Raw genomic sequence first — 24,293 nt, forward strand, 5'->3', positions numbered from 1 at the left:
TCAAGATTTCTTTCAGTTCCTCCACATTGTCACCCCTGAAAATCATTTCCGGTATAGGTAGGTCTCTTGCATCCTTCTTCCAAAAAAAACAGAAGTGGAACATTCATTCAGTTTCTTTGCTATGGTCTTGTCCTCCCTGAGTGATTTTTCTGCTCCTTCCTGATCTAATGGTCCCACAGATTTCCTCGCAGGCTTCCTACTTCTGATATATACTTCTGATATACCTGAATGTTGAGTTTGGTTTTCTGTAGGACATTGAAGACAGACATGTGTAGCCAACCATTTACAGATCTATTTGTGTATTTGCTTTTCTTTAGGACTTCGAAGATGGGCATGTGTAGCCAACCATTTTGTAGTGCATCACATGGCAATTTTTCATGGCTCGTGCTAGAGAAATTCTATTCTGCAGTGAGTCCAAAATCCTTTTTATAATGGCACAGGTTTATGAAGTTCTTAAAATTTTTATACCGGTTTATCACTAAAGTAATGAATTTGGGGGCAATGGCTGTGACATGAAAGCAGTGGAACAGTACTGATTTGGCACTGTAGCATACATTCAATAGCATTGTTAAACATTTATTCTGATAAGCTACAAAGAAGCAGGTAAAACAATTGAGGCATCATATTTAGTGTATGCCACATCAGTGGAGGAGTTGCGTAATGATTAGTGTAGTGGGCTGAGAACCTGGGGAACTGGGTTCAATTTCCACTGCAGCTTCTTGTGACCCTGGGCAAGGCACTTAACCCTCCATTTCCCCAGGTTCTAAAACTTAGATTGTGCACACTAGGAACAGAAAAAGTACCTGCATATAATAACAGTAAACCGCTTTGATTGTACCACAGAAAGGCGGTATAGCAAATCCCATTACCCTTATCCCTTTTAAGAGTGAGCATCTTCAGTGGCCATCATCATCAAACAGCTTGCTTGATTCACATCAACTTCAAGGCACTAGAACTAGCATCCAACTCCATATGGGCTGGCATTATTCAACTGAGTCGATTCATCCCACATGCTTGCAATAGGAATGAAAAATTTGGCATCCCATTTTACTTTTGTTTGGCATTGATTATGTTGCACATCATGAAATGTCGCTTGCAATACCAGACATGGATTTCAGTGATTTTGAGCTACCTAGGAGTTGCTAGTTTTGGGATATAATAGCACCTTGGCCTCAGAGTGAAAACAATCAGATTACGACAGTATGTGTTCCTCTTCAGTGGTACTAAAAATAAAAACAAATCTGGTCCGACACATTTATAGGGCAGAATTTTACGCAAAAATGTTCTTCCCAATTTTCAACCATGTATATCTCAATAAGCCCACAAGAAATATTTCAAAATTACAATGACAACCTTGGAGTCAAGCAGTTGGCTAGTTTATCTACCTGATGCCCTTTACTGCTGAAGAACATTAATTCAGACATTCTTAAATTGTATTATATAAATTTTTCAGCTTACTTTAGATTTATTTTCAGAAACAAATTTTAAGAATGAGAGCTTAAAGATTATAGGTTAAGTGGTATAGTAAGTTCAGTAAATTGTAATTGTATAATCTTATTTAGCACTAGAAAATGCCTGGCTTGCTAAATTACAAGACATTGCATGCTGTTTCTCAAATATAATAAGATAATGAACTTGGGCATTTTCTGAGGCAGTTGTATTCTTGCAGCTGGGTTGGCATCATCTGACAGAGCCTGGTGCAAACGTTGACCAGCAATATCAAGAACTTTCTAGTAGCGTCCCACCACACATGCATGAGTCCTTCGGTCTTTTTTTTTCCGCAGAGCAGGGATGATGCGTCATCGTGTTCACCTCACAATACGTTCCATGTTTTCTGATAAGTGCCTTCCCATGTGGGAATCTTCTGATAATTTTTCCTTTTCCTTCAGTTTCTCTTTAATTTTTTCGGCCCTTAAAGTTTCCTTTATTTTTCACATATTGCTAGGCTTGTTTAAGCCAGAGCCCTGACCTCGGTTTGAACACTGTCTCTTTTTCCTGTTCAAAATTGAGGAGTTTAATTTGGCCGTGATTCTTTTCTTGATGTCCAAGATGACCCCCAGTGGCTTTAAAAGGTGTGCCTAATGTAATTGGGTTATTTTCTGTGACGGTCCCGCACATCGGGTGCCTTGGACCTCACCATGAGCCTAACTCCTCTCTGTTTGCAAATGCAGTTGAGAACACACAGGGCATGGCAGGTTCAACAGGGGAAGCTTTTTGGCGCCTTGCAGGTCGAGACCGGAGGAATCGACCTCCGTGATCTCCAAGACTTCAGCATCCACTGACATTGAGGAGTGCACCGACATTGAGGATGTCTCCACCTCTCTTGACCGGGCGCTAGGAGGAGGCTCCAGGACTAGTTGGCATTGGACCCAGCACTGAGGACAGGTACGGGTTCTGCATCCTCATCGGCATTGAAGGACTGCAATTCTGTACATCAGGGGGAAGCCCAAGAAACAAGCATCAATCCTTCTTGACGCACTATGCTGGGAGTCCCAGGGCATCTGCATTGCCAGTACCAAGAAGTACTGGGAGGAAAACTCCCCCCCCCCCCCCCCCCCCCCCCCCCGGAAGAGGTGCAGGTGCATAAGTCTCCCAGCAGCCAGGTTCCCGCTACCAGTCTGATACAGACACCACTTTAGGCTATCTTCTGGCTCCTCCGCCTTTGATGCCTTCTTTCGTTGAGCAGTTCCGAGTGATACCCTGGGAGGAGCTAGCAAAGATGCTGCAGTTGCAAAGCACTGAGACATCAAGGACACTTGCACCAACTGCAAGGACACTTGCACCAGATTAGCCTCTGCACTTTCCATGCTGGTGCAGAGATCCTCAACGCTGGCACCTTGAAGGGTGTCAACCTCGATGTATACAGTACCGTTCTCAACGTTGGGGGAGGAAACCTCAGAGTTGGAGAGTAGGGCTGTACCTCATGGGGCGCATGGACATGGATCCACGGAGTCGAGGCAGGTACAGACTCAGTATAACCTGAGTACAGTGAAGTCTGAATGGGACTGCTCATGGGATTCAGAGGAGAAATCCACATTCTCTGAGTCATCATCTTATGGGATACCTTCTGATCCCTCTCCACCTCAAGAAAGATGTAAATCTCCACCTGAGGGTCTCTTTCACCGGTTTTATCAGAGATGGCTTCTGCCATCCCATTTAAGATAAAAATAGAGGAGGAGCCCAAGACACAGATGATAGAACATTAGAATAGCCATACTGGGTCAGACCAATGGTCAGTCTAGCCCAGTATCCTGTTTCCAATGGTGGCCAATCCAGGTCATAAGTACCTGGCAGAAACCCAAATAATATTAACATTCCATGCTACCAATCCCAGGGCAAGCAATGGCTTCCCCATGTCTATTTCAATCAGAGAAAATATTTCTTCACTCAGTGTGTAATTAAACTCTGGAATTTGTTGCCAGAGAATGTAGTAAAAGTGGTTAGCTTAACTGGGTTTAAAAAAAGTTTGAATAGCTTTCTAAAAGAAAAGTCCATAAGCTATCGTTAAAATGGGGAAAATCCACTGCGTATTTCTAGGATAAGCAGCATAAAATGTATTGTACTATTTTAGGATCTTGCCAGGTACTTGTAACTTGGATTGGCCACTGTTGGAAGCAGGATGCAGGTTTTGATGAACCTTTTGGTCTGTCCCAGTATGGCAGTATGTACTTACAATCTTCTTTCCTTTAATCATACTAGACCAGTCCAGAGGCCCTCCCTGTATTGTTTCCATATCTGTTCTTGTTTAGTAGTACTACTACTACTTATCATTTGTATAGCGCTACTAGACATATGCAGCGCTGTACACTTGAACATGAAGAGACAGTCCCTGCTCGACAGAGCTTACAATCTAATTAGGACAGACAAACAGGACAAACAAGAGATAAGGGAATATTAAAGTGAGGATGATAAATTAAGGGTTCTGAACAAGTGCAGAAGGATTAGGAGTTAAAAGCAGCATCAAAAAGGTGGGCTTTTAGCTTAGATTTGAAGACGGTCAGAGATGGAGCTTGACGTACCGGCTCAGGAAGTCTATTCCAGGCATATGTTGCAGCAAGATAAAAGGAACGGAGTCTGGAGTTAGCAGTGGAGGACAAGGGTGCAGATAAGAGAGATTTACCCAGTGAACGGAGTTCCCGGGGAGGAATGTAGGGAGAAATGAGAGTGGAGAGGTACTGAGGAGCTGCAGAGTGAATGCACTTTATAGGTCAATAAGAGGAGTTTGAACTGTATGCGCAAACGGATAGGAAGCCAGTGAAGTGACTTGAGGAGAGGGCTAATATGAGCATAATGACCCTGGCGGAATATTAGTTGTGCAGCAGAATTTTGAACAGATTTTAGGTTACCTGGATTCTGCTCTTCAGCGCGGTGTCATCACTGTCCCACATTGCTTGACTCTGGAATATACCTGAGTGTCAGTTGAGTTTTGCCTCATTTTGTTGGGTCTATTCATCTAGTCTCACTCTGCTGTTAGTGTTAAAACTGTGTACCATTGCTTGGCTATTTGGAAATACTGAACATTCCAGGCTTCACGATACCCTTTAAGGATGAAGTACTTGGAACTTTTTTTTTTCTCTGTCTCCTCCCGCTGGTGGATGGTCATAACCCATTAGTCTGAACTAGTCTAGTATGACTAAAGGAAAGAAAATTATCTGGTAAGACCTAACGTAAGGGGGGTCATTTAGTAACAGCACATAACTGTCTGCTTCAGGGCCTATAGGAATAAAATGATTGTATTTGCTAATACTGTTTGTAGCTGACCCCTTAATAGGGAAGTATATTTAGATGAGGAAACATGTTTGTACCTTTTGTTCATTAATGTTAGACCAATGTTTACAGAGCTGGTGTATTTGATAAGCACTGCAGTATGTTTAATCTTTTTGTGATTGTGATCCCATGATCACAGCCAGATAAAATTGTATGACTTCCAGAAATACAAAATAATGATGCACCCATAGAGAGCCCACCCAGGTAGTGAAATCCCCCACACACAACACATGTTTTGTGACCGCATTTGGGGTCTCAGCCCACAATTCGGGAAGCTCTGATATAATATTTATCCACATTATTAATCTCTACTGCTTTAGTTTTTAACCTAAAGCTAGAACTAAAGGTTTAGTCCCAAGATGCAAAACTTAATAGGTTTTATGAGTTGCCTTTTACATTTAGGATTAAAATTACATTCTACTTCCCTGGAATACTAATATAAAGACTATAGATTTTGAGCTATAATCCTTTTGCATTGCTTTTAGGCTTGTTTCACTGGTTTTAATTTATAAAGTGTTCTGAAAGAATTGATTACATACCAAAATGGCTATTGAGAGAGGAAGAGTATGACAGTGAAACAAGGTGTAAGTAAGTGTCATGTACTGCAGTTACCTTTGTGAAGTATATTCACCCCACCCTCCTCCTCTATCAGAAGCTACTATAGATAGAGCAAACCTTGGATCTCTTATGTTAATGCTATCTAGCCAAACAACAATGATATCCACAATAGTATGATTGTGACTAACAATTCTTTTTAAATAGGAGGAAAGAGCCTCAAATATACAGGGAGAATTTAAAAAGAATTGTTAGTCACAATCATACTATTGTGCATATCATTGTTGTTTGGATTGTATTTAATCGTATGATATCCTTAGCAGCTCTGGATATTTGCCTTGCTTTATCTAGCCACATCATTGCTGTCTTCAGACCTTATAATATGAGCATGTTGTTACAAAATTACTGTGCATGTCATTTAGAGGTGACCAGAAGAACTAAGAGATGTGTCCTAAGTACTTGAGCAGAATATGTAAGACTTAACTGCACCAAGAATACAAGTTGTTTTTTTCACTGGCTGAATTGGTGATCGGTTTATGTGGATTTTTCCCCTCTAAATAGTGAGAGGATCAAAACCTGGTAAAAATGTCCAGCTTCAAGAGAACGAGATCAGAGGACTGTGCTTGAAGTCGCGTGAGATTTTTCTGAGTCAACCTATTCTACTAGAGCTTGAAGCTCCACTTAAAATATGTGGTAAGTACTTAAAATGGCACTTGTTTGGGGTGGGTCAGGTCGGAAACTTACTGAATAGGTAACAAAATAAAATGGAAAGATTAGCTTAAGCATAGAGTTCACATTCAGAATGATGTAGTGCAATCCTCAGGAGCATTAGAGGACTTTATATGCATGTTGTCACTAAATTGATAGTTCTTTTGGACTTTACAGATGTAAAGGATGCTGGGTAGATCTTGGTTCTTGTCTCCATTAATATAGGATGTTACCTAATGTAGTCTGCCTGATATCCATGTATTTTTGTCTTTACATTTTATCGGACTCTGAAAGTACTTTGCACAGGATCTTTTTCATGGGGCTTCAGGAGTTTCCATAGTATTATCTGCCACTTTGGCTTCCATCTCAGGCTGACTTTACCTGAACTTATGGTGCCAGAAGTCTTTGTATTCAGCTGTTGTCTCCTTGTCCTATGAAGTTAGAGGTTTCCCTTAAATGCTCAGCACCCATGCATCCTCTGGCCACTAGATGTCACCATTACACTAAGACTCGCTCTTTCTACTAATAATGGTGCTTTCATAGCAACCTTTGCTGGCCCTAGAAGCAGAAGTTGAACTTAGAATCAAACTGGCATCACCCACATGTCAAACATGTAGCATCACCCCTGAGCCATTTGATTAACCCTCTTAGTTTATTGGCTAACTTACTGCCTCTTAAACCAAGCATCTGATATGCATTTATTTGTTCCTCATAGTAAAGTCTGGGGGCCAATGGCAGCTCCCCAAGCCCAAGTGCAGCTCCCAAACTCTTTCCCTAATATATGCTTCCCTCACCTTCTGTGGAGGCTTGTGACTGGTGGTGCCCCTGGAAGAGCTGTTCCTGTTTTCTTCCAGTATAGCTGTCACTAAGTTTAAGCCACACTGTCCCTCCCCAGATTCCCATATTGATCTTGCAAAATTGTGAAAAAATGGTGCAGGAGTTTAGTCACTATTTTTCTGAAGGCAGCATCTGCAGCAAGCCTCTAGAGAAGGAGAGGATGAGCTGAACTGAAAGGAGCGCCATAGGGCAGATGGGGTTAAAGACAAGATGGTGGAGGCTGACTGGTAAGGAAAAAGGCTTGATTGAGTCTGGCTGGAATGGAGTTCAGAGAAAGTATGTATTAAGTGCAGAGGGTTTGTGGGGAAAGTGCTGGAGGGGGAGCTGTCTTCTTAAAAAAAAAACAAAAAAAAAACAATGCAAACAAAATCAAAAAGACTGATCAGAAAGGGGCTCCCTCCAGTTTAGCAGTGTCATTGAACCCTCTTGTCAGTAGCTCTGTCCATTTTGTCCAGCAGTAATCCTACCAAAGATAATGGAGCTCATTGCTTTAACAGGTTACATTTTTATTTTGTTTTTAAAGGGGATATCCATGGACAATACTATGACTTATTGCGACTCTTTGAATACGGAGGTTTCCCGCCTGAGAGCAACTACCTTTTCCTAGGAGACTATGTGGATAGAGGAAAGCAGTCCTTAGAAACAATCTGTTTGCTACTGGCGTATAAAATCAAGTATCCAGAGAATTTCTTCCTTCTCAGGGGCAACCATGAATGTGCCAGCATTAATAGAATTTATGGTTTTTATGATGAATGTAAGTATGCTGTTTTACTGTAGCATTAATTATCCTTTTAGTATTTTACTTTTCTGTCAGATGTGTGTCCACTTTACTTCCTGCTTATGTATTTTACAATTGGTAAATTTAAAATAAACACACATACTATTTTTAAATATATGTGGACCTAATTGAGCAATAGCCAAAGGGAAAATAAAGGCAGCTGCCATATTTAACTAACTGAGACTGAAAAACCAAGAGGAAAAAATATATCTCAAAATAATTACAGAATTGTATTGAAAAAGCAAGAGGATTCTAAGTTCCAAAATAAGCATTTTCTTTAAACATACCATCTGGCTAAATATTTCCATTATAAAGTTTGCCCCAAGGCCCAACACATTGGCCTGTTGACCAAAAAGTTGTCTTTTTGCCCTGAATGTTGTAGGGATATGTCTGGATAGTTTGAGCCATAAAAGTGTGTATGTGTGGATTTTTGAACTGGATTCAGTAATTTTTCCAAAGGTTTCCATCTCCTTTTGAGAGCAATATCGTAAACTAATGTCAAATTTACAAGCTGTAAAATTTCTATTCTCTGGACCCTGAGTAAACTAAACTATAATGTGTTTGTTTAAAAAAAAAATGTTTTCCCACTGATGGCTTTCGTTCTTCAGCATGGGCACCTCTCCACAGCCTTTCTCTCCTCCAGCTGCAGTCTCTTAAATCCTGGAATGGAGGCACCTAACGCTGGTCTAGCACTCTTAAAATGGTCTAGTACCTCTGGATCTTGGCTGTATTAGTAAAGGCAGTTGAAAGTTCCAGGAATTACGTATTCTGTACTGAGAATTCTCTGACTTTGAGGCTATCAAGGTCTACATGGCCCCTCAGTTGGGAGACTCTTACCAATGACACTTGGACACTTGCCCAATCTGCTGCTGGCACACTACTATAAATGTATCCCTATCTTTTTCAAAAGAACATCGGCATTAACCCTTCCCCTTCCTTAGCATCCCTACGGACTGGCCCAGAATATGACTGATGGGTTGTGCATGCCATCCAGCAGGTATACTGAAAACTCTGACTCTAGAGAGCCAATAAGAGCCCTGGCTAACTGTAAGTAGACACATGCAGTATTATCAGTCTCCAGCAGGTGGAAGGTGGTGAGCTCTTTGATCTCTCTCTGCTTTTAAAATATTAATCATATTTTCTTGCTAGCAAGGGTAGCATTGTTAAACAGTGTTCTGGGTCTGTGTGTCTTGTGATTCTATGCACCAGTGTCTCTTGTATGAAGGCTGAGTCCCCGCAGGTCTCTCTCTAAGCCTCGGAGGGGGGGGGGGGGCGGCAAATCCTGGTGGCCAGGTCCCTCCCCCCTCCCATTTGCTCCCCTATTCAGTGTGAATTATAGTGCTCTGGCAGGAATAGCAGAAAAACTCCAGCTAATCTACCACCTTCTGGCCGCAATACTATCTAGCATATGTCCTGCTGTATTGGTGCTTCCTCTTGTTCATAGTATGTAAGCCTAGTTTTTCTTTAGGGAAAAAAAGCCAGAATTTGAAACATCAGAGTCCTGATCCTTGTTCAAGTGCAAGTTAAAAACTTCCAGTAACACCATTGATTCAACTTTTAAACTTGCCTGTAGGAGAAAAGGTTGGTTGTTTTTTACTGGAAGTGAGTAGGGACAGGGCTGGAAGTTACCCCTACGTGCACAATGCTTTTTTTGTGGATTAAAAGGAAACTGGTATGTACATATACTTGGAAAATTCATATATTTAATATTTAAAAACTTTATTAAGGAATATTGCCCACATTAGTAATTTGCAAGCTGATCAACAAAATCTTGGACTAATCAGTGTTTTCTCAACATTTACACATTTGATACCATAATGTTCTCAGAAATGTTTGGCAGCTGGGTGGCATGAAGGAGTAGTGAAGTAAGTTCTCTAGGTTAATGAGAGAGTGCAGTTTCTCTACATGACCTGTTGTCAGGGCTGTGGCATCCAAAGAGCAAATATGTTGTAATTGATGATGGCCGAAAATGTCTGCTACACTGGTCAGAGACCCTCCCTCCAAAGATTGTAATGATAAAATAGCCCTATCTGGTTTTTTTTTTTTTTTTTATATATATATTTATTGATGACCGATAAGAAAAATTGAACAAGTCATAATAACATCCAACATGATGCAGATTACATTGAAATATATAAGTCCACCAATCTTAATACATTAACTCTTCGTTTTCCAGTCATCATCATACATTTTATCACATTTTATTTCCCCTTCCCTTCCCTCCTTTCCCCCCTTCCCTCCCATGTTCAACTTCAATTCAACAATTATTATCCATTAAGTACTCTACTACGTGCCCGTGGAGTTAGTGTGTTTAGAAAGGGCATCCAACATTGAAGATACTGTTCACCTCTTTGTGATGCCAGATCTAATGCTTCCTTTCTTTCCATTGCACTAAGCGAGATCATATTTGCTCTCCAATGTTGAGTGGATGGTGTTTCTTTCTGCAACCACAATTTAAGTATTGTCTTTTTACCCATCATCACTGATCGTCTCTGGAAGTGTCGAAGGCCAACCTTACTGGACCCTTGGTTTGTAAATTGTTCAAATAACAACCTTGGATGGCTCTTCCAATTAATCCCCCACATCTTTGATACATGTAGACATATCTGAGACCAGAATCTCAATACTGGCGGACAATGCCAGAACATATGTCCCATATGTGCTCCCTGCCTCTCACATTTTGGACAATCATCTTGTGGCCTCAAAGTTGCTTTAAATGCTCTGTGTGGCGATATATAAAGTCTCATCAAGAATTTGTATTGCATTTCTCTGATTTCAATAGATCCAAACTGCTTATAACATAACTGCAAACAGGTCTGTATTGTAGTGCTCCCTATGGTGCAACCCAGTTCTTGTTCCCACTTCTGTGTTAATTTTGTGTAGTGTGTCATAGACATAGCCTCTCGTATCTGTAAGTGATAATACTTTAATGGTACTGATTTCTGGGCCTCCAAGTCATAAACCTCTGTTATTTGTTCTCGCACTGTAGTTTGTAACGATGACCCTGGGAGGGACCGAATATAATGTTTTAATTGCTCATATGCCAAGAAATCTCTTATCTCCATCCCCTGGCAGCCCTGTAATTCCTCTTGGGACTTTAACGTTCCATCCCTCCGCAAAACTTGAAACAAAAAGAAAATGCCTGCTGCCCTCCATTTACAAAATGTTAAAGAAGAGCTCCCCACTGGGAAATCTAGATTCCCTCCAATCGGTAGGAAGGGCGTAACTTTCCCATTAAGACCAAGGAGTTTACTTAACCATACCCATGTTTTCTGAAGTGGAAGAAACAATGGTTTAAGATATGTTGGTGTTGTCACCTTACTTGGTCCTGCGTGCAACCAAAAACTAAAATGTACCTCCTGAAGCATCTTACACTCTGCTTCTGGGTATGTGAAATGTGACGTTCCTCTAAACCAATCTGCAATATGCCTCATGCACCCCGCTACTGATATCCATTTAATATTGAGTGCTCCCAATCCTCCTTTTGCTCTCGTCAAATATGTTTGTTGCATACTGACTCGAGCTCGTTTCCCATTCCATAAAAATTGCTTTAACAGTTTATATAGGTCTAGTTCTTCTTTACGGGTCATAAATAACGATAACACTTGCACTATATACGTCCATCTCGGCACTATAATCATATTGTATATTGCAATTCTACCAAAGAGTGAAAGGGTAAGTTTTTGCCACATCATTAAGGTTGTTCTTGTCATCTCCCACAAAGGTTCTAAGTTGATTTTATGTATGTATTCTAAGTGTGGGGAGAGATAGATTCCCAAATATTTGATTTTTTCACCCTATCTGGTTTTAACACATGTTCTAAACGAATTATTCCCAAGTCTCTCCATTTCTTAAAGAGAACATTATAGGCCCAGTTGAAATCCTGAATTCTCGATGATATGTGAAAGGGCAGAGACTGAAGGTGAGAGATGCCAATAGGAGGAGAGAATTTTCCATAAAGCCCGTAAAGGTGATAAAACGCTATGGTGAATTGCCAGGGGACAAAAAGTTCCTCTTCAGCACCTTCTGGAGTATAGTACTCCCTGTCAAGGAACCAATCCCCTAAATGCCGAGCTAAACAGGCCAGATTGTACTTGTATAAATCTGGCAACCCCATGCCCCCTGCTCTCCAATTCCTTAACAATGACAATAATGATAGTTCTTTTGGACTTTACAGATTTAAAGGATGCTGGGTAGATCTGGCACACTACTATAAATGCACTCGACTGCTTCTCCCATTTGAAACATTAGACTGAACTGGGGGGAAATGCCTGCTTTCAGTTCCTGTGTCAACATTTGTAGATCAGAGTTTCATCTTTGCTACCTAACACAGAATATGGTAGTCAAGATCTGACAAGACGGCACTGAACAGGCTGCAGTCATTTTGATCTCCATGCTTTTTTCTTTTGGGGTTTTTTTTTTTTTTTTTTTTACTGTAGCATGCCGTTAAGGCAATGCAAGTGGAATATTTTTATGCATTCTCACCATACTTGAACTGTCTTGATTTGTTTTATTGCAGTGGTAAAAAAATTTTACTTATTTTTTTTTTTTTTATGTCACTTAAGGCTTTTCTATTGATGTCACAGCAGTTCAAAACAGATACATCACCTCCATCAGTTCAGGTGCAAGACCAAGAGCGTTTTAGCTCTACAAGCTTCTGTTGTTTTGGTAGTGGTTGTCATCCTTGTATTTTTTTCACCCCTCTCTAACATTACATCCTCACCAGAACCAATCGACTACCTTTCTGTCTTACAGATTCTTCTTTCTTTGAACATCCAGTTCTGTCAGCCTTGGTTCACTATCCCTTTTCTTTTATGCTTTCATGGTCTCCATCACCCTACCCCATTCCCCCAGAACAGAAGTTCAGTCATTGCAGCAAGTGTCCCTCCTCCAGTGACATACTAAGACTCCCTCCTTAATCTGGTTTAAGTGGTGCTAAATCTGACACTGGTCACTTACTGAAGTGTTATGTTATGCAGGGACTGGGACTGTGAATGATGCCTGTGTGGCACCTCCATCCAGCACATGATCTTTTTGCATAGGACTGTATGTTAGTGCCACCATGGCCACTCTGAAACAAGATTTGACTCTTTCAGTATTAACCTTAGGGTTGTAAACTTCTTAAGGCTATCTATCTGGCCACACTAAAGGCATGGGCCAGATAGATAGCTACTTGGAAGTCTGAATTGATACTTTTTCACCAGAACTAATATGTCAGAGAATAAAGGGGGGGGGGTTGGGGGGGGAGGGGGTGAGTACTCTCCTGAGCAGAATGCTGCAGTTGACAACAGGCCTACTCAGGCATGCCATAGGGATTACCCTGAGCCTGCCTGCTAGGACGGGGACCTTTTTCTGGAGAAAGCCAGGCAGTGGCAGGGATCCTTCTCCCCCACCCCCCTCCATTGTGCAGATGATGCAGGAACTGACTGGTGAGTAGTGCTTCCAGTTTATTCTGACCCACATGTGATTTTGGAGGGGGGGGGGGGGAATTCTCAGGTGGCTTAGGGAGTCCCACAGAGCTACATGCTGATCCTGAGGGAATCCCTGAGGCCTCTGTTCAGCTGCAGCTCTGCTGATTTCAGTGAACTATAGCAATTTTGTCCCCAAACCATGCTATCGGGGGGGGGGGGGGGGGCTAGGTTCCTAGTGAAGAGATGTGGGTTCAGCTGGAGACCCTCTGCCACTCTGAACTTTGGGTCTCCCATAGGCCCTTTTTTTGCCATTGGGGCCCCAATTTTATGTCGGGCCATTACAGGGTGCCTTCATCAGGTACTATTGGGCCACCAGACCCCAGAACCTTGGAAGCACTCTTGGTGTTCATGGCCTAGGAGCCCCTGGAAGCCCTCATTCCAGGGACCCCTGGGGGGGGATTAATTGGCATTTCTTCCCAGATTCCTTCCTTATTCTTCAGGGAATTCTCAGGTTAGGATGCCCCCAACGGGATTGAGTTTGCTAGAGTCGGGGAGCTTTTCCTAATGGTATGGCTGTTTTTCGTAAGAAGAAGAGTAGTTGAGTAGTAGCATCAGTTTGTTGTATTTCTAGATAGTACACCAGCTGATATTGGGTGGGGGTACTTTTCTAGAAAGATTCCAGATGCCTCATAGACCTCCCTACTGCATATAGCTCTTTCCCAGATGGTTTTTGCAGAGCAAAAGGCTCCAGATCTAGTTCTGAGATAATCCATACTGATAAGCAAATTGTATCCCCTCAGGACAGTATAGACCAGAGGTGTCCAACCTCAGCCCTCTCAGATTGGGTTTTCAGGATTTTCCTAGTGGATATACATGAGATCTATTTGCATACTATGGAGGCAGTACAAGCAAATAGATCTCATGCATATTCACTGGGGAAATCCTGAAAATGCAACTGGATTGCAGCCCTTGAGGACCAAGGTTGGACAGCCGTGGTTTAGATAGATCTTTCTTTCTTTCTTTATGTGCCCTAGTACACCAGTTACCGTGAAGACCACTATTCCGGAAGGGGGTGCAGCTCTGAGGAATTCCAATGACAAAAAGGTAGAACTGTTAACTCCAGCAGACCCACCTCCTCAGTGCTTTGGATTTAGGTAGCTCTGTAGCCTAGGCAGTTCTTCACTGGTCGCAGCACTTTTAGCAGAAGTAGTTCTATTGGAGTCAGGTGTGGCCTTTGTAGCAGATGTCCTCTGACCTAATTGTGGCTGCTCTCAATCAGTAGCTTTAGTGGTAGTCGCCTGTTGCTGGCTCTGGTTGGATTCTGCTTCCAAGATTCACTTGGAGCAGTAGTAATGTAGAGGGTCACCGATGAAACAACGAAGTAAGAGCCAGAATGTGAAGGAAGTAATTAAAGACTCGACTTTTGTGTTTTGGCAAGTGCCTGCATCAGGGATCAGGATGTTGTTAAGAGTGCAAATCTTCCAGTGCAAGTTCTGCAACCACAATGGTAAAAGAATCAATGCTTTAAGCTTCATTTAATGATGACTCCCAGGACTTCTGGAAAGTAAGAAGTAATGGTTCTGGTGGCAGCCTTCCTCCACAAAGAGGGAATTGAGGTTCACCCCTACAGGGACAACTGGTTGATCCAAACTGACTCCAAGAAGGATTATTAAGCAATAATGGCCAGATTTGCGTATCTTCTGCAGAGCTTAGGTTGGGTTATGAACTTTGCCAAGAGTCACCTCTTCCCTCGCAAATTCTCAAGTACCTTGGAGCCTTATTTCAACACCTGAGTGAAAGTAGTCCTCCTCACATGAGCAGTTGAGCAAGCTTCTGGCCCAGCAGAGGTCGTTTTACTCGCCAGTTGTTCTGAGGGCTTGAGATTATTTTCTGCTTCTTGCTTCCATGCCTGTTCACCATATATCAACACTGACACATCAGAGAGCATTGAAGTCTGCGTCGGTTGAGACAGTGTTTGTTGTTTGGGAGAAGAAGCTTCCTCGGAGAACAGGAGGACTACTGTCCCTCAGTGCTCCCACACAAATCCTGGCCAGCAGCCTAGTAAACTGAGGCGGGGGGCAGACTGGTCTCTCCAGAAGAGTATTTGTACGAGTCTGATTTCGGACTGCTCTTTGGAGTCTGACCAAAATCAAAGGTCCTTTTGGAGGAAGGGTCCCTTGGTATCCTGTCAGAGCGTGTGTGTGGGCAATTAATGTAAGAAGACTGGGTTAGAAACTTAAGTGGAAGGAGACAAAAGTATAGTGGTCAGTGGAATTCACGCTGAGGGACAGGATGGTACAAGTGGTGTGCTGCAGGGATCAGTCCTTGGACCAGCTCTTTTTAACATCTTAGTGATATTGTATAAGGGCAGCCTGGTAAGGTTTGCCAGTCTGCGTATTATATCAAACTCTGTAATAGGGTAGACGCCCCTGATGGTGTGGATAGCATGAGGAAAGATCTAGCAAAGCTTGAAGAATGGTCCATGAATTGGCAGCTTAAGATTCAACGCTAAAAAAAACCAGGATCATTAAAACCCGAGGGAGCAGTGCAAAATAGGGGGTGAAGTATGTCTCTGCATGTAAGATTTGGGGGGGTGATCATATCTGACCATCTTAAGGTGGCCAAACAGGTAGAAAAGGCAATAGCTTGGGTGCATAGGGAGAGGAACAGCAGGAAAAAGGAAGTGATAGTGCCTTTGTATAAACATTTGGGGAGGCCCCATTTAAAGCATTGTGTACAATTCTGGAGATCGCATCTAAAAGCCCAGAGGGCAGCTACTAAAATGGTCAGTGGGAATAAGGCTTAAATATGTATACTTTGGAAGAAAAGAGGAGTATGCCTTGTAGCGCAATAGAAATGTTAAATAGTAGTAGTAGATATGATGGAGACATAAATGCACAGTGGGTGAGTCACCTTTCAACTGAAATGAAAGTCTGGAATGAGAGGTCATAGGATGAAGTTAAGATGATAAACTCAGGATTAATCTAAAAAAATGTTCCTTTATGGAAAGAGTGGTTTAATGAGTGAAACAGCCTTCCGGTGGAAGTGGTAGAGACAAACTCTATGTAAATTCAAGAAAGCGTGGAATAAGCACATAGGATCTGTTAGGGAGAGGAAGACAAAGATGTGCATGGGCAGACTGGTTAGGCCATATGGCCTTTATATCCTGTTGTTTTCTATATTTGTGTTACCATCTGCTGGTATGGGGGATGTAACAGGAAACAAGGAAAGGAAATTAAGGTAAAATTTGGTCTTACCTGATATTAATTCCACTTTATACATCGCCTTTCTTAGGCAACTTGAGGCAACTTACAGTCCAGCATTCAACTCTCCCCATGATCCAATATAATAATACATCCCATACACACACGCAGGTTCCAGTACGTGTATCCCTGACATACAAAATAGCAACATAACCTCTTCCTGCATTCCAATCCCTTCACTTTTCCTTAGACCCTCTCCTGCAACTTTATAATTCATACATTGCGCTCTAAATTATGTCTTTAGGATATTTTTTCTATGTAAAGCTGCAAATCTTTTCTACATGGAAAAGTACTGTAAAATTTTGTGTAGTGTCTCTTCATTAAGTTAACCTTTTTTTTTCCCTTAAGAACTCGGTTATATAGATTTTAGAAACATAATTTCTTTTTCAGGTAAAAGAAGATACAACATTAAATTGTGGAAAACCTTTACAGATTGCTTTAACTGTTTACCAATAGCAGCCATAGTAGATGAGAAAATATTCTGCTGTCATGGAGGTATGTGGTACGTTTTTTGTAATTTGAAATCATTATTGTATTAATGGACTTCTAAAGTAGGCTTGTCATGGCTTGGAAGATGAAAAAAAAAATTGGATCCTTTACCAGAAATGAAATTTTTAAAAAGCAACATTGGATTACTTTGTGTTAAATGCACGATGTTGCTTAAAGCAGCCCACCTTGAGTGTAGTATTTTGAAGGGTTTTGAATAAATGCATCTTAAGTATATACAAATATATTTTTATTGTACTTCAGAAAGTTACTACTACTTATCATTTCTATAGCGCTACTAGACGTATTCAGCGTTGTACACTTGAATATGAAGAGACAGTCCCTGCTCGACTGAGTTTACAATTTAATTAGGACAGACAACAGGACAATTAAGAGATAGGGACTTACTAAGGTGGGAATGATAAAGTATGGGTACTCGCTCAAGAAGTCTATTCCAAGCATATGGTTTAGCAAGATAAAAGGAAGAGCCTGGAGTTAGTGGTGGAGGAGAAGGGTGCAGATAAGAGATTTACCCAGTGAACGGATTTCCCGAGGAGGAGTGTAGGGAGAGATGAGATTGGAGAGGTACTGAGGAGCTTCAGAGTGAATGCACTTGTAAGGAGTTTGAACTGTATGCGGAAACGGATAGGGAGCCAGTGAAGTGACTTGAGGAGAGGGCTAATATGAGCTTTGCGAGTAATATGCCTTGTGAGTCAGTCTTAAGTGCTATATTTTGTAATGTCTGAAGATGTCATTTGATCTCTCTCTCTCTCTGTGTATATGTGTGTGTGTGTGTATATATATATATATATATATGTATATGTATATATATAATTTTTTGTGGTTTTTTTTTTTTACTAAACATTTAGAATTTCTTTAGGGTTAAATGAAAAGTAATGCCTCACCTCCGTAATTCAACAACAGGTGGAAGTACTGATGCGCTACATGTGTTCACTTGTTCTTTGAAATACTCTTCACCTCAGTTGGTGAGAAGGGTCTTTGTGAAGAGGCTGTCCTACTATTTTCTTGTGAAATGAAGCACTGCAATCTAAGCAGTTTCTTGTGATTGAATTTTTGACTGTTGGCATCCCTTTTAACTTAAATTCACCACCACATGCAGGTTGTTTATGGTGATGATTGTTGATGCAAGTACTGTGCATCACTGAGCCAAAAAAAATATAAAGATTGTGGACCGGGATGGACTGATTTTTGTGTGATCAAATACAAATTGGACGACCTGTGACAGCAACAGATGACTCTCGCACAAGAAAGATTGACAAAGAGAATCACTGAAAGTGTTGCATTGCAATCCTGAAAACTTTGTTCGGAAGCACATAAAGGAAACTTTGTTGCAACATGACACCAGTAAGCCTTACACAACATGAAACACTGCAGAGGTAATTGCAAAGATGGGTCTTGCAGTCTGATCCTAGCCGCCATACAGCCCAGACTTGGTGCCATTCGATTTCCATCTTGTTCCAAAATTGAAAGAATACTTTCAGGGTATCTGTTCAACTTGAATGAAAAGGTGGAAAGGACTCCTCTGAACCACTGGTTGAAGGGATGAGATGTGCGGTTCTTTCACGACAGCTTTCAAAAACATGCCCATCAGCTGAAATATGTGATAGAAGTGTAGAAAAGTAAATACATGAAAGCGGGAAAGTGCGGGGTACAAATGTAATAAATAAAATAAATAAAAGTAAAGAGTAAGTTTCAAGTATTGCTTTTGTTTAAAAATATTTTTTAAACAAAAGTTATGGAGGTGGAGACATTACTTTTCACTTAACTCTTGAAGGAACAGCTTGAGCTCTTGTAGATACAGCTTGAACACATGACAAGAAAAGTGGGATAGGGGAGATATGGACGTATAAATGCACAGGAGGTGGCCTTTTTCAGTTGAAAGGAAGTTATGACATAAGGGTGAAAGGGGGTGACAGGTAATCAAAATAAATATTTCTATATGGAAAGGGTAATGGATGTGTGGAACAGCCTTCCAGTGACAATGAGGACAATATCAGAATTCAGTAAAACATGAGTGTAGTTTGTGTGGATGATCAGACTGGATTGGCTATATAGTCTTGTATTTGTGTGAATAAGCTAATGTGTTTCTAGCAGCCTTCAAATGTTCTTATTTGCTCAGAGGTGTTTGCAACTAAACTCATTTACAATATGAAGTTTGGAAGTCTGAGAGTGCAAAGAGAGCAAGAATATAAAATCAATCTATACCAAGTAACTGAATTTGAGTACTTCTGATTTGTGGAATCTACTACTACTATAAATCATTTCTATAGCGCTACCAGTCGTACGCAGCGCTTCACAATTTCTCATATAGTTTCAAACAAATATTAAAAACACCTTTATTCCTTAGCGTCCCTCCGAGACCAGTCCAGGAACTGATGGTTATGCACTCCTTCCAGCAGGTGGAGACTGAGAACTCTGTCTTTAGAGACCCAATAAGAGCCCTGGCCATCTAGCCCTAGTCAGTATTCTCAGTCCTCCAGCAGGTGGAAGGAGGTGAGCCCTTTAGTCTTCTTTCTCTATCCTTTTTTTTTTTTTTTGGCTTTCCTAGTTAAAAAAAAAAATATATATATATATATATATATATAATATTTTATATACGAGTAAAAAGGGGCCGTTTCTCGAAGAAATGAAACGGGCGCTAGCAAGGTTTTCCTCGGAGTGTGTATGTTTGAGAGAGTGAGTGTGTGTGTGAGAGCGAGTGTGTGTGCCAGGGTTCCCCCCTCCATCTAAGTTCCAGAGTCGTCCCCTCCCTCCCTCCGAGCTTCAAGATCGTCCCCACCCTCACATTCTCCCTCCCACTCAGTTCCAGGGTCCCTCTCTCCCTCCCACCCAGTTCCACAGTCGTCGTCTCTCCCTTCCAGTTCCACGCCCCCTCCGTACGAATTTTAAAATTCAGACAGGTCTCTGCCGAGGTGCGGGGGGGAGGTGCTAATCGCTGTGAACCTAACGACACACTGCTTCCGTCCACCAGCTGACAGACAACGGCAGGGGGCTTACGCAGCCACGGGCACTCACCAGGATAAACTTCACCTCGTGTCTGTCCGTCATGCGTGTGATGTGGTGTTGGCGTACTTCTTCACTCCCACTGCTCCGCCCTCGACGTCATCACGTTTTGACGCGAGGGCGGGGCAGAGAGAGAGATGGTGAGTCGGATGGTTACACACGAACCCTTCAGTGACGCCACGGAGTCAGCTTCAGAACGTTGAGGGTGCTTTTTATTATAGTAGATAGATAGATAGATATAGATATATATATAGATAGATATATAGATATATAAATTTTATTTTTTGTACTAGGAAAGCCAAAACAAAAAAAAAAAAAGGATAGAGAAAGAAGACTAAAGGGCTCACCTCCTTCCACCTGCTGGAGACTGAGAATACTGACTCAAGGCAAGAGCTGTGTTTGCTTTCTCTGTGCTCCCTTGGTTTTGGCTTCTGGTGACTGGGTACGGTGCACACTTCAGTCAGCCTTGGGGTGCTACACCCGGGAGGAAAACGGGTCCTTCCCCCATTAGCCCTCCTGTGGTCCCCTGGCGTTTGTTCTTACAGGTTAGGCTGAGGAGAGCACTGTAGCTTTAGGAGAGGCAGCTGTTTAAAAAAAAAAAATTCTTGAACAGCACAGCAGCTCTGGTGGTGCGAGTTGGGTGCTTTAGGGAGAGATTTTTCTAGCTGTCAGCATCGGGTCGTCCTTGTTTGGGGGGAAAAAAACTGGAGTTGTGGAGCCGCTCAATGACCGAGAAGCTGCGCCGTTGCTTAGTATGTCAGTGTCGGGGGGGGGGGGGGGGGGAAGCCTCCGGCACTTGCAAGTATGGTACCACTTTGGAAACGGTGGAGGTAGCTGTTCCAGCGGTTCCTACTGCTCCAGCAGGGCCGGTCGAGCCTTCTTCTGGTGCAACTTCAGTTCAGTCACCGCATCTAGACGACTGGTTGATTCAGGCAAAGTCATACCAGGAGAGTCTGCAGGTCACAGCTCGAGTAGTTCAGTTCCTGCAGTCCCTCGGTTGGGTGATCAACTCAACCGTCTAATGCCTTCCCAAACCCTGGCGTACTTGGGGGTGTTATTTGACACAGCTCAGGGTCAGATTTTTCTTCCTCAGTCCAGAATTTGCAAGCTTCAGGATCAGATTCAGGCCTTGTTTCGCAGCCACACTTCCTGCGCCCAACACTATCTGCAGGTTTTGGGCTCGATGGCAGCAGCGATAGAGGCGGTACCTTGGGCCAGAGCACACAAGGCCTTTTGTCCCAGTGGTCTCCACAGATGGATTCCTTGCAGATGCAGTTGCTTCTGCGGATGCCGGAGCGCAGCAGTTTATTGTGGCTGAGGACATCCAGTTTGACCCAAGGGCCTGCCACTGGATCCACTCCGGTGGACGATAATAACTGAGTATATCAGTGGCTGGGGTACTTACTGTCTAGGAAGGTTTGCTCAGGGTCTCTGGGCTCCTGCCGTACAGCCCCCCCCCCCTCCCCCCCGGGATCGACCTTCTTCGGACCTAGCCCTGTGGAGGCGTTTGGATTCGACGTCCTCCTCTTCGGTACCGGTACCTGCTTCGTGCGAAGGCAAAGAAGAATCGGCACCCACTAAGCGTCGACGCCGGGAGGACCGCTCGCCCTCCATTCAGGAGGTGTCGATGTGCTCTACTATGGACAGCCCGGTACCGCCTCCACGCCCGGACAGATTCTGAGCTCGTCACCGGTGCCGGACTCCTTGCCTTCCTCGACAGCCGCTCTGAACAAGAGCCTCCGGGCCGTACTTCCAGGGATCCTGGAGGAGCTGTTGTGGCCTTCTCCGGTACCAGGGGTGCTTGCGCCGCCGGTGCTGTTGAGTGAGGCGACGGCTGGCCGCTTGCCCGTGGTGAGATCTCCAGTACTGAGGCACGGTACCGGGAGCTGTGGGGCGTCGAAGGATTTGGCACCCAGAAAGCGTTGACGCCGGGAGGAGCGCTCCTCCTCCATACAAGAGGTGTTGCTGCGTCGATCTCTGGACAGCCCGGTACCACCTCCCAGGCCTTCGCAGATTCTGACTTCGACTCCTGCACCGGCCTCCCAGCCTTCCTCAACAGCGACTTTGGAGGAGAGCATCCGAGCCATTCTTTTAGGACTTCTGGAAGGGCTGCTGCAACGCTCTGTTCCGGTACCGGGGGTGCTTGCGGCTCCAGTACCGACGATGGAAGTGGTGGCTGGCTCAGGGCCTGTGGTGAGGTCTCCAACGCCGGTACCGCTTGCGGCATCGGCCTCGGCTGCCACCCAGGTCGACGTCGATGGAGGGAGCTTCGTCGCCACTGGCATGGGAGTCGACCTCTCAACATCGCCATCGAGGACATCGCTCCTCAGCGTCGAGACGGGCCCGGTTTCGGACTGTAGTTCTTGAACTCTTGTCCGATACCGAGGAGAATGCCTCCTGGAATGAAGGGGAAGACCCCAGATATTTCTCTTCCGAGGAGTCTTGTGGTCTTCCTTCTGATCCCACTCCTTCACCTGAGAGGAAGCTTTTTCCTTTGTCCAGGAAACGTCTGTGGACATTCCCTTCCCTGTGGTAACTGAGGATGAGCCCAGGACTGAGATGCTTGAGGTCCTGGACTATCCTTCACCACCTAAAGTCATCCACTGCCCCTCTGCATAATGTCCTCAAGGAGACATTGCTGAGGAACTGGATGAAACCTTTATCTAATCCCACCATCCCCAAGAAAGCAGAGTTCCAATTTCGGATCCATAGGGAACCTGAGTTGATGAGGTCGCAGTTATCTCATGACTCTGCGGTTGTGGATTCCCCTCTCAGAGCCAGAAGTACTAGAGATTTTGCCTCGGCACCCCTGGGGCAAGAAGCTAGGACTATGGAGTCTTTTGGGAGGAAGGCCTACCAGTCATCTATGCTTGTGTCCAAATTCAGTCCTACCAGCTCTACACGAGCATCCACATGCGGAACAATGTTAAGCAACTGGCGGACTTGGTGGAAAAGGCATGCCAGGCCTTTTCAGGAAGTGGTCAGGCAGCTGAAGGTGTGTCGTAAATTCCTGTCCAGGGGTGCTTATGACTCTTTTGATGTTGCATCCAGATCTGCTGCTCAAGGTATTGTGATGCGCAGACTCTCATGGCTGCGTGCTCTGACCTGGACAATCGGACCCAGCAGCGGCTTGCGGATGTTCCTTGCCGGGGGAGATATTTTTGGTGAGAAGGTCGAGCAGGTAGTAGAGCAGCTCCACCAGCGGGAAACCGCCCTCGACAAACTCCCCCACCAGGCGCCTGCAGCATCTACCTCAACAGGTAGACGTTTTTTCAGGGGAAGGAGAAATGCTCCCTATGCTTAGAATAAGCTTAGGTACAATCCACCTTCCCGACAGCCTTCTCAGGCTCAGCCCCAGCACGCTCATTCACGTCAACAGCGTGCGCCCAGACAGGCCCCTGCAGCTCCCCAGCAAAAGCAAGGGACGGGCTTTTGACTGGCTCCAGCTGAGCATAGCTGCCATAAACGTACCTGTGCTGGTTGGGGTACTCCCTCAATTTGATCTCCAGACCTCCAAATTGTCCACCGGGAGCTCAGTCTTTCAGCTTCCAGCACAGGCAGGTACTTGCAGAGGAAATCTCCGCCCTTCTCAGCATCAATGTGGTCGAGCCCGTTCCACCAGGGCAAGAAGGGCTGGGATTCTATTCCAGGTACTTCCTTGTGCAAAAGAAAATGGGGAGGGGGGGATGCGTCCCATCCTAGACCTAAGGGCCCTGAACAAATATCTGGTCCGAGAAAAGTTCAGGATGGTTTCCCTGGGCACCCTTCTTCCCATGATTCAGAAAAACGATTGGCTATGCTCTCTGGACTTAAAGGATGCTTACACTCGTATTCCGATACTTCCAGCTCACAGGAAGTATCTGCAATTCCGTCTGGGAAAAAAGCACTTTCAGTATTGTGTGCTGCCCTTTGGGCTTGCCTCCGCGCCCAGGGTGTTTACAAAATGCCTGGCGGTGGTTGCAGCGTCACTACGCAGACTGGGAGTGCATGTGTTCCCTTATCTCTCGACGATTGGCTGGTGAAGAACACCTCACAGGCAGGAGCTCTACAGTCCATGCAAATGACTATTCGACTCTTTGAGCTACTAGGGTTTGTCATCAATTACCCATAGTCCCACCTTCTTCCAGTTCAACAACTAGAATTCATAGGAGCTCTGCTGGACTCTGACAGCTCAGGCCTATCTTCCCGAGACCAGAGCAGACAACCTTCTGTCTCTCGTCTCCATGGCCAGGGCATCTCAGCAGATCACGGCTCAACAGATGTTGAGACTTCTAGGCCATATGGCTTCCACAGTTCATGTGATGCCCATGGCACGCCTGCACATGAGATCTGCTCAATTGACTCTAGCTTCCCAGTGGTATCAAGCTGCGGGGAATCTAGAGGATGTGATCCAACTGTCCACCGATTTTCACAATGCCCTTCAGTGGTGGACAGTTCGATCCAATTTGACCCTGGGACGTCCCT

The 24,293-nt window shown here is 43.8% G+C and overlaps 1 protein-coding gene across 1 annotated transcript in view; it reads left to right on the forward strand.

Moving 5' to 3' along the window:
• PPP1CC (protein phosphatase 1 catalytic subunit gamma) overlaps positions 1-24,293 on the forward strand; it is a 67,956-nt gene that overhangs the window by 25,781 nt on the left and 17,882 nt on the right. Inside the window, exons 2-4 of the mRNA XM_030218587.1 lie at positions 5,884-6,015; positions 7,391-7,621; positions 16,710-16,814. Coding sequence (XP_030074447.1) covers positions 5,884-6,015; positions 7,391-7,621; positions 16,710-16,814 — 468 coding nt within the window. The remainder of the gene's footprint in view (positions 1-5,883; positions 6,016-7,390; positions 7,622-16,709; positions 16,815-24,293) is intronic.

The sequence above is a fragment of the Microcaecilia unicolor genome, chromosome 11 (genome assembly GCF_901765095.1).
Source record: "Microcaecilia unicolor chromosome 11, aMicUni1.1, whole genome shotgun sequence".
Classification (NCBI taxonomy): Eukaryota; Metazoa; Chordata; class Amphibia; order Gymnophiona; family Siphonopidae; genus Microcaecilia; species Microcaecilia unicolor.